Consider the following 11,165-nt stretch of genomic DNA (forward strand, 5'->3'; position numbering starts at 1 on the left):
CGATATGATACTAGTTGATGATGACTTCGCTACTATCAAGTTGTAACTTTTGTGTAATAAATAACTAAAATAAAAAAATAATAAATAATGTAAATTTAGTTACTCTATAACAGCGGTCGGCAACATTTTAGCAGCCAAGGGCCACATAGTAGTTAACGAAGTTGACGCGGGCCGCACGTTGTTAATATTTATGACTAGACTAGACATTGTCGTTTGTCAATATTACATACAAAATAGCCAGGGAGGCTCGCGGGCCGCAAGTGACAGGTTCACGGGCCACATGCGGCCCGCGGGCCGCGGGTTGCCGACCGCTGCTCTATAATATACTTCCCTTCTTCTACTATGGTTTAGGATGTGCACTAATGCTGCACTCTGGCGACAGAACATTGCAGTAATACTCATATCAACGCCGTTATTTCTATTATTTAAAACTTTCGCGTTTTGAACACATGTTAACTCACATTGAACACTGTTATTTCTAAACTTTAAATAAATGTCATATACTAAGAAAAAGTGACCAAGGCCTCCAGTGCCCCAGGCTGGAAATAATATTAAAAAATAAAATAAATATTAATAAATAATATTATAAATGAATATTTTCTGAAAATAATTGACCGAAGCGTAGCGAAGGTCTACGTTTTGACTCGGGCATTTTGCTTTTGTATGTCCGGATGTTCTCCTCTACAGGTCGCAATTCTTAACCGATTTTCGTGAAATTTTGTGACTGTGTGATTGGTTTGAACGAGATCTAGTAAGTAGTTTTTTTTTATACGTCATAAATCGCCTAAATACGGAACCCTTCATGGGCGAGTCCGACTCGCACTTGGCCGCTTTTTTCGTTTGCATCGGGAGGTCCCTGGTTCCATCCCCAGTAATTGTATACTGCTACATAACTTTTTGTATTTTTTTTAATACTTAAATTTCGTATAGTTGTTTTTTATTTTATTTTTGATTTTGAAAAAATTAAAATTTCGTATTTTTTATTTATCAAGCGCGGGTTAAGCGTATTCATTTAATTTTTGTTTGTAGCTTTATGTAGTTTTTAATTTTTTGTTTATATTACATGTACTATACCTATATTTTAATAAATATTTTTGCCATACATTTATTCAGTTTTAAGCTCTGCTCGCGAGGTCTACAGCTCACAGAGCCACTAGTTTAATTTGTTCTAATATACTGTTATTTCTATTTTCAGCGCCGCGATAGAAGAAGGGAAATGCATCTTCTACAACATTCGCAATTTCGTCCGCTTCCAACTATCCACCTCGATTGCTGCGTTATCGCTTATCGCTCTTGCTACGCTCATGGGCATACCAAACCCCCTTAACGCCATGCAGATACTGTGGATCAACATTATTATGGACGGTGAGTTATCATAGTCACAGGAAAATGAATCAAAAATCATTTGCGTTTATATGTGTGCGCGGCACGTCTGTACACGCGTCAATGTGCATGTGTGGGTAAGTCGCTATACTGAGAGTACGCCAGAAGTCCGGCAGATTCATGTCGCGGGGCGAGGTAATGCGAGTCGGGGCGGGGCGGTGCATTTAGGGCATGCTCCCGGGAATTCCCGGGAATTTGAGAACCGACCGAACCGAGAAATTTTATAGTGTCGAAAGAACCGGTTCTGAAGACCCGGTACCGGTACTTCCCGGTTCTCATCAGTATGCGTATTTATTCCGATTTCAGTAGTAGTTATGTTTAGTACTCTAGCTATCACGGTTCGTGAGATACAGCCTGGTGACAGACGGACGGACGGACGGACGGACAGCGGAGTCTTAGTAATAGGGTCCCGTTTTTACCCTTTGGGTACGGAACCCTAAAAATGTTGGGCTTAGTCCAAAGTCCGAACAGACAGACTTGACATTACAAAATATCTAGAAATCATAAGGGAAAAATAATGAAAAAATTCTCATGATTAAAGTCGATCCTAAGGTGCATTACCTCACCCCGCGACATGAATCTGGCGGACTTCTGGCGTGCTTATTTAAATTTAACGAAAGATATTTAAAAAAGGGGGCCGCTACGTACTGTATATTGTATTAAAGTACCTTTTGAATACATCAAACTAGTTTCTATGTTGCTGGATTCGTCAATCTATGCGTCCAAAGTTAAAACGGCCGTTTTTGTTTTGAGTTTATAGATTGTCGAATCCAGCAACATAGAAACTAGTTTGATGTATTCAAAAGGTACTTTAATACAATATACAGTACGTAGCGGCCCCCTTTTTAGGGTTCCGTACCCAAAGGGTAAAAACGGGACCCTATTACTAAGACTCCGCTGTCCGTCCGTCCGTCCGTCCGTCCGTCCGTCCGTCCGTCTGTCACCAGGCTGTATCTCACGAACCGTGATAGCTAGACAGTTGAAATTTTCACAGATGATGTATTTCTGTTGCCGCTATAACAACAAATACTAAAAACAGAATAAAATAAAGATTTAAGTGGGGCTCCCATACAACAAACGTGATTTCTGACCGAAGTTAAGCAACGTCGGGCGGGGTCAGTACTTGGATGGGTGACCGTTTTTTTGCTTGTTTTTTGTTGATGGTGCGGAACCCTCCGTGTGCGAGTCCGACTCGCACTTGGCCGGTTTTTTTTAATATCTTTCGTTAAATTGTAATATATAATCACGATTATTTAGCAGTGGCGCTAGTGTGCACGTTGATGGGCTCTTAAGGCACGGAATAAGTAATAGTATTATCATACAGAACGGCCACGCACCGCCCCGCCCCGACTCGCATTACCTCGCCCCGCGACATGAATCTGACGGACTTCTGGCGTGCTCTCAGTAACGCGACTACCCACACATACACAAACGTGACGTGACGTGCACACATATAAACGCAAATGATTTTTGATGTATGGCGTGTCCGCCCTGTGATTAAGACGAAACAGGAGCTGAGATTTAAATATTTTAGGTAATATACCCGTCTCGCTAACGGAAGCGGCTTCTAAAACTAGTGTGATAAGGACAAGGCGAAAAATCCTGCGTAAAATGTCAAAAATCGAGGTTTCGTACTCGACTGTTTCCTCCTCCAAAACTTAACCAATGGTTACCAAATTTGGAAATCTAAATGATTATGAAATTATCTGTGTCGGACCGTTTTGCTTTTTTGGCTAATTGCTATCAGTTTTGAATACCACGCCTCTCATTGCGGCATAGTCAATTAGGCCATTTTGGCAATTTTTGAAGAGTTCTAGCGCCTTAAAAAACAAAAATAAAAAAAAAATCAAAACGGTCCGACACAGATATTAACAATATTAATCTGTGTTGAAAAAATCATTGCTCTAGCTTCAAAACCCACGGAGGAAACAGTCGAGTACGTTTGTATGAAGAAATGACCACTCCTGTTGCCTCTTAAGGTCGACATTCCATCGAAGCTAGGTGTACATCCTAATGTACATTGGGCGATACGAGGTTTTTTTTTCCAGGGCCCCCAGCGCAGTCTCTCGGCGTGGAGCCCGTGGATCACGAAGTAGTCCGTCGTCGACCACGAGACACGACACGAAGAATTATCTCGAGATCTCTACTTGCTAACGTGTTGTTGTCGGCCGCCATCATTATAGCTGGGACTTTGTGGGTATTCAACAGGGAGGTGAGTAAACTTAACGTTCACTTATCTAATACCTTTAAACGAGCAATTCTTGCATATTTATTTATTTATTTATATATATATATCCGCCGTCGACCAAGAGACACGACACGAAGGATTATCTCGAGATCTCTACTTGCTAACGTGTTGTTGTCGGCCGCCATCATTATAGCTGGGACTTTGTGGGTATTCAACAGGGAGGTGAGTAAACTTAACGTTCACTTATCTAATACCTTTAAACGAGCAATTCTTGCATATTTATTTATTTATTTATATATATATATCCGCCGTCGACCAAGAGACACGACACGAAGGATTATCTCGAGATCTCTACTTGCTAACGTGTTGTTGTCGGCCGCCATCATTATAGCTGGGACTTGGTGGGTATTCAACAGGGAGGTGAGTAAACTTAACGTTCACTTATCTAATACCTTTAAACGAGCAATTCTTGCATATTTATTTATTTATTTATATATATATATCCGCCGTCGACCAAGAGACACGACACGAAGGATTATCTCGAGATCTCTACTTGCTAACGTGTTGTTGTCGGCCGCCATCATTATAGCTGGGACTTTGTGGGTATTCAACAGGGAGGTGAGTAAACTTAACGTTCACTTATCTAATACCTTTAAACGAGCAATTCTTGCATATTTATTTATTTATTTATATATATATATCCGCCGTCGACCAAGAGACACGACACGAAGGATTATCTCGAGATCTCTACTTGCTAACGTGTTGTTGTCGGCCGCCATCATTATAGCTGGGACTTGGTGGGTATTCAACAGGGAGGTGAGTAAACTTAACGTTCACTTATCTAATACCTTTAAACGAGCAATTCTTGCATATTTATTTATTTATTTATATATATATATCCGCCGTCGACCAAGAGACACGACACGAAGGATTATCTCGAGATCTCTACTTGCTAACGTGTTGTTGTCGGCCGCCATCATTATAGCTGGGACTTTGTGGGTATTCAACAGGGAGGTGAGTAAACTTAACGTTCACTTATTTACTTTAATATCTGGGTGACCGAGCTTCGCTCGGAAAACATATAAAAACTCGAAAATGCGCGTTTTCCCAGAGATAAGACCTAGCTAGAATGATTTTTCGCCCCCGAAAACCCCCATATACCAAATTTCATCGAAATCGTTAGAGCCGTTTCCGAGATCCCCGAAATATATATATATATATATATATATATATATATATATAAATAAATAAATAAATAAACAAGAATTGCTCGTTATTATAAAGGTATTAGATTAGATAGACGTACTAGGGCCATTTTATTTAAAGTTGTTCCCTACACTTTTTTTCCATAATTGGGACTTTTTATGTTATTTCTACTCAGAATCATGAGCTCTTTTGATCCTAATAGGAGAAAAAAAGTGTGCCAAGATTTCCGTACATTTTTCGATCTTTCCATTCCGCGACCGCCATACAAAGTATGAAAAACCGGCCAAGTGCGAGTCGGACTCGCGCACGGAGGGTTCCGCACCATCAACAAAAAATAGAGCAAAACAAGCAAAAAAACGGTCACCCATCCAAGTACTGACCCCGCCCGACGTTGCTTAACTTCGGTCAAAAATCACGTTTGTTGTATGGGAGCCCCACTTAAATCTTTATTTTATTCTGTTTTTAGTATTTGTTGTTATAGCGGCAACAGAAATACATCATCTGTGAAAATTTCAACTGTCTAGCTATCACGGTTCGTGAGATACAGCCTGCTGACAGACGGACGGACGGACAGACGGACGGACGGACAGACGGACGGACGGACAGACGGACGGACGGACAGACGGACGGACGGACAGCGGAGTCTTAGTAATAGGGTCCCGCTTTTACCCTTTGGGTACGGAACCCTAATATAACAGATGATAAGGTTTACCCAATGTGCCGATAGATGTCGCTGTATCGTACGCAAACTAGCTAACGACATTTTTCATCGGCATATACATGTTTTCAACATAACGATAGCATTTTCATCATAACTATAGGATTTGCCTCCTATATCATAAATCTATTTTTTCTAACGATGTAGCCTTCGTTGGCTGGATTCGTTTCTTAATCGCGTTGTCCCGTCAATTTGCCACGGCTCATGGGAGCCTGGGGTCCGCTTGACAACTAATCCCAAGAATTGGCGGAGGCACTAGTTTTTACGAAAGCGACTGCCATCTCACCTTCCAAGCCAGAGGGTAAACTAGGCCTAGGGATTAGTCCGGTTTCCTCACGATGTTTTCCTTCACCGAAAAGCGACTGGTAAATATCAAATGATATTTCGTACATAAGTTCCGAAAAACTCATTGGTAAGAGCCGGGGTTTGAACCCGCGACCTCCGGATTGCAAGTCGCACGCTCTTACCGCTAGGCCACCAGCGCTTCTCATAATTTGATATTTAAGCATTTTGGTGGAAAAAAATAAAACCAAAGAGAACAGAGTGTATAGAGAGTTACTGTCATGGTAAATTACGTAACCACAGTAAATTTACTGCCATCTTTCGACAGAAGATTAAAACTGTTAGAACGCCATTTGACTTTAACCGTTATTCTTTCACTGATATTGTGTTATTTGTTAAATATTGAAATTAACGCCATCGACCCGACAGTAGGCCAAAGGTTATGGCGCCATCTCTCGAAAAGATTGCACTTTGATAAAACCAAAGCAAAGTTCCGTCTGTCATGAAATAATAACGTTTACCCAATGTGCCGGTAGATGTCGCTGTATCGTGCGCAAACTAGCTAACGACATTTTCCACCGGCATATACATGTATTCAACGTGACTATAGGCCGGGACTCACTCCGCGATTTCGCGATAATTATATTTTTGCTAACGACACAGCCTTTGTTGGCTGGATTCGTTGCTATCATTAGTAAACCAAAAATTGCCAATGGGGGGAAATAATTCGTGTAGTCGCGTATTTTGGCATAGTTAGGGCTCACTTAGACGGTGCGAGAACTCGCATGTGAGTTACATTGCGTCATTTGATCGGTTGGCTGAATTGATCTAACCTCAATGGCCCGCAATGTAATTTGGAGACTTGACAGTAGAAAAAGGCGGCAAATTTGAAAAATGTAGGCGTGAAGGGATATCGTCCCATAGAAAATTTGAATTTCGCGCCTTTTTTACTGATAAGATTTGGTTGACCAGCTATATATATAGTGGTATTACTAAAAGAAATTAAAAAACTAGCTTAAATCTAAAATAGGCCCTTGAGGCATTGTACCAAGGATGCTGGCGACATTTCCTCGCTGTATCGCAACGCTGATACGTTGTGCGAGGTAGCCGCCAGCTCTTCGGTCAATTTGCTGAATAAATGTTGATGACATGTTTAAACGCGACACAACAGTTTAAATTCGATTTTAAAAACTATTTGTCATAAGATACACACCCCTTGAGACTGTCTACCCACTGTTTCTGTATTTGATGTTTGATTGTCCCCAGATGTCAGATAACAAGATCACGCCCCGCGACACGACAATGACCTTCACCTGTTTCGTCCTGTTCGACATGTTCAACGCCCTCTCGTGCCGCTCGCAGACAAAATCGGTGTTCCAAGTGGGGTTGTTCTCGAACAAGATGTTCCTGGCAGCTGTTACATTGAGTCTGGTGGGGCAGATGCTGGTTGTGTACTTCCCGCCGCTGCAGAGGGTTTTCCTCACTGAATCACTAACCGGACATGGTAAGAGCATTTGTTTTTCACCTTAGTAGCTCGAACAAGGATAGTTTGCTGCTTAAAAATGCACAGTGAGCAAAATGCCGTTTTGCTCACTGATTGAGACAAAATGACATACCTACAAATTGCCTTTATATTCGAATGTCATTTTATAATCATAATCATAATCGTAAGCGACTGACATCTGACCTTCCAACCCAGAGGGTAAACTAGGCCCGTATTGGGATTAGTCCTCCTAGTTTCCTCACGATGTTTTCCTTCACCGAAAAGCGATTGGTAAATATCGAATGATATTTCGTACATAAGTTCCGAAAAACTCATTGGTATGAGCCGGGGTTCGAACCCGCGACCTCCGGATTGCAAGTCGCACGCTCTTACCGCTAGGCCACCAGCGCTGTTCTATGTACCTACTTCATTTCGTTATATGGGCACCAAGAGAAATTCCATTGCAGAACTTTTTTTGCACAAATAACTTTTTAATTTTACTAATTAAACTTAATCCTTTTTTTTTCAGATATCATCTTCCTAGTATGCCTAACGTCGAGTGTATTCATCGTGAGTGAAATTAAGAAAGTAGTGGAGCGGTCGCTCAAGAAGCGTTCTTTTGGCAAGTTCCCGACCAAGGCGCACGACGCGCTGGACTTCGTATGACAGGTGGGTCTAGCACATTCAGAAATATGTCTGTAAAAAAAAATCAAAATACATTTATTTCAGATAACTATGATCCATAAGTACATGATAAATTTAAATAAAATTACAAAAACAATAATAATAACACATTACAATAATACAAATCAATGTTAAAATACAATTAATACAATAAATAAAATAAAATAAAATTAAAAACAGTTAAAATTAATAAATTAAGTATGTACATAAAAACTAATTAAAATTTTTAAAAACATAAAACAAAGATTAAAATCACAGTAGGTATAATATCTTAAACACTTTGAATAATTTTACGGTTTAGACTCACTTGTTTTAAGTCACTCGCGCGACATGTTTAAACGCGACACAACAGTTTAAATTCGCTTAAATTCGATCTTAAAAACTATTTGTCATAAGATACGACACACCCCTTGAGACTGTCTACCCACTGTTTCTGTATTTGACAGCTACACATCCTATCAGCAATGACTTTTAGAATGCTGTTGTGACTATCCCTCAATCGCCTGTGCATTGACGCGTACTTTTTGCGCATTATGGCGTGAAAACCATCAACGCGAGCGCCTACGAACATATACTTGGTCAACCAGATCTTGACAGTAGAAAAAGGCGGCAAATTTGAAAAATGTAGGCGCGAAGGGATATCGTCCCATAGAAAATTTGAATTTCGCGCCTTTTTTACTGACAAGATTTGGTTGACCAGCTATACCTGAGGCGCTGCATCTGTGGAGCAGTCCCATCAGCATTCTAAAAGCAAGCTCTTCTGTGTACAAAATAATAAATAAATGAATGAATGATAGCTGGGTCAATCAACAATTTCTTGTTGTTATTCTGTCCCATCAGCGAGGAGACAATAGTAGCATAGATTGTTAGAAGAACTGCTGTACCATGTTCTACTAACATGCTCAGTAGATGTCCCATTATGGAAAGGTCTTATAACTACCAATATCTGGGTGACCGAGCTTCGCTCGGAAAACATAAAAACTCGAAAATGCGCATTTTCTCAGAGATAAGACCTAGCTAGATCGATTTCTCGCCTCCCAAAACCCCTATATAGTAAATTTCATCGAAATCGTTAGAGCCGTTTCCGAGATCCCCGAAAAAAAAAAAAAAAAAAATATATATATATATATATATATATATATATATATATATATATATAAACAAGAATTGCTCGTTTAAAGGTATTAGATTAGATAAAATGCAAGTTTGGTTCATTTAAATACGAAAAACCTAGAATTTTACGAGTGACTCAGGAGACCGTAACCATAGCAACGTGTGACAATAAAAGGTTGATTAGACCAGCTACACAAATCTCTGTTTTCGCGACCACGACCAGTGAAACCTGTGTCGAAACGTCGGTAAATAGATGTAATAATAGTTATTTTTGATACAAGTGCGAAAAAAAAGAGGAAATTCGAAACGAGTGGCGATAAATTAAAACACGACCGAAGGGAGTGTTTTAAATCGACACGAGTTGCGAATTACCTATTCGCACGTGTATCGAACAACGTTTTACAGTACATATGGCACTTTAAAGTTTCGACATACGCACGAAAAGTGCTATTTTACGCACTAGTGCGGAAATGTAGCCCCATATATACTGTAAAATAAATTTCGCGATAGATCCGTCTATAAATGTGAGTTAATATGTTTTAAATATTATAAAATAATAAAAGTTAACATATTTGTAACCGGGTCTATTGCGAATTTGTTTTTTTTTTCCGACGTTCGCAACAGGTTTCACTGGTCGTGGTCGCGGCTAAATGATGTCCCAGCAAAATGACAGAGATTTGTATAACTACCCGACGAAAAGTCTATGAAAAAGTTTGGGGTAGACATCACAATTTCAAACCACCCACCACAAATAATGTTAATTAGAAATCTCCTGAATATCATTTGATGTTTATCAGTGACTTTTCGGTACTGGATTAAATTGAAAAGCCTTGATTCGCCTCTTGATTGTAGCGTCAGAGCACAGACGCTTTTGTAAAAACGAATGCCTACAAATTTTAGAATAATAATACACGGAAAAAAAACTAATGTTCTTATCTTATAACATTAGTTTTTTTCCTGTATTATTATCCAAATTAATTCTACATTTAGGCGTATTGTAACTTCCCGAATTACACTGCATTTTGTGCCAATAACCACTATACTTCTGTTTTATTTCATTCTAGGAGGAGCGGAAGGAGGAGTAAGCCACAACGCACTCAAAGAAACTTGTGGCGAAACGGACAGTATAAAAAACTTGTGTCAACCATCATCATCAGTGCACCTTAGAGAATCATCAAACGACCCACTTATCGTTTCGAGCGTGTTTAAATCTCATAGTGATAATTTTGTGCACCTCAGAGACTCTTCATCTGGCGCGCAACTCACAGTTTCAAGCGAGCCCGGGCATCACATAGATTCGGACGTGTTTCTATCTCATAGTGATAATTTCGTGCAATACAGAGAATCTTCATCAGGTGAAGACCCCTTACTCAGAGATTCAAACGTGTATTTATCTCATAGTGATAATTTTGTGCGACTCGGAGACCCTTCATCAAGCGCAGTCCCCAGGCATACAGTTTCAAACGTGATACAGTCTCATAATGATAATTTCGTGCACCTCCGAGACTCTTCATCGGGTGATCCGGTCCAACTTAGGGTGTCCGACGTGTTTTTATCTCGTAGTGACAATGAGTACGCTAAAGATTTGTATAGAACGGTCAATAGGGATGGTAGTGAATGTTTTAGTAGCTGGCTTGGTGAACCTTTAGATGGCGAACGTAAGATTTTGATTGAGTAAATTTTAGTGCAAAAGTATGGTTTTTAGATGGATCTTTCTAGTTCTTAAATCTTGAAAACTAATTTTCGACATTTTGAGAATAAATGTATCTTTTACTTCCCGAATTTACTGACAGTTTTATGACGATTTTTCATATACATTTTATATTTAAAGTCATAATTCTGACTCATACATTACGAGTATTTATGGAAAACTTAGGTCACTTTTTGTTTGGAATCTAAATTAAAATAAATTAGCATTGTACTAAAACATCTTTAAAAGACTAGTTTCCAAGATATGTAATAAATTGTTAAGTGGTAAAAGTCGTAAAACTGTCTGTAAAGAATTTATAATTTCAAATAATCGGCATTTACACTCAATATAAAATGATTGTAGTAGAATTTAATGAATACTATTTTGGTCTCTCGCAGTATAGCGACATCCTAAAATC

The 11,165-nt window shown here is 39.5% G+C and overlaps 1 protein-coding gene across 1 annotated transcript in view; it reads left to right on the forward strand.

The window, feature by feature from the left end:
- The window catches only part of LOC134652025 (calcium-transporting ATPase type 2C member 1), a 63,308-nt gene extending 52,548 nt beyond the window's left edge, over positions 1–10,760 (forward strand). The window contains exons 14-18 of the mRNA XM_063507178.1: positions 1,196–1,365; positions 3,432–3,595; positions 7,044–7,281; positions 7,790–7,929; positions 10,122–10,760. Of these exons, the coding sequence (XP_063363248.1) occupies positions 1,196–1,365; positions 3,432–3,595; positions 7,044–7,281; positions 7,790–7,926 (709 nt within the window). The 3' untranslated portion in view covers positions 7,927–7,929; positions 10,122–10,760. The remainder of the gene's footprint in view (positions 1–1,195; positions 1,366–3,431; positions 3,596–7,043; positions 7,282–7,789; positions 7,930–10,121) is intronic.
- Positions 10,761–11,165: the final 405 nt, after the last annotated feature.

Source organism: Cydia amplana, chromosome 11 (genome assembly GCF_948474715.1).
Source record: "Cydia amplana chromosome 11, ilCydAmpl1.1, whole genome shotgun sequence".
Lineage (NCBI taxonomy): Eukaryota > Metazoa > Arthropoda > Insecta > Lepidoptera > Tortricidae > Cydia > Cydia amplana.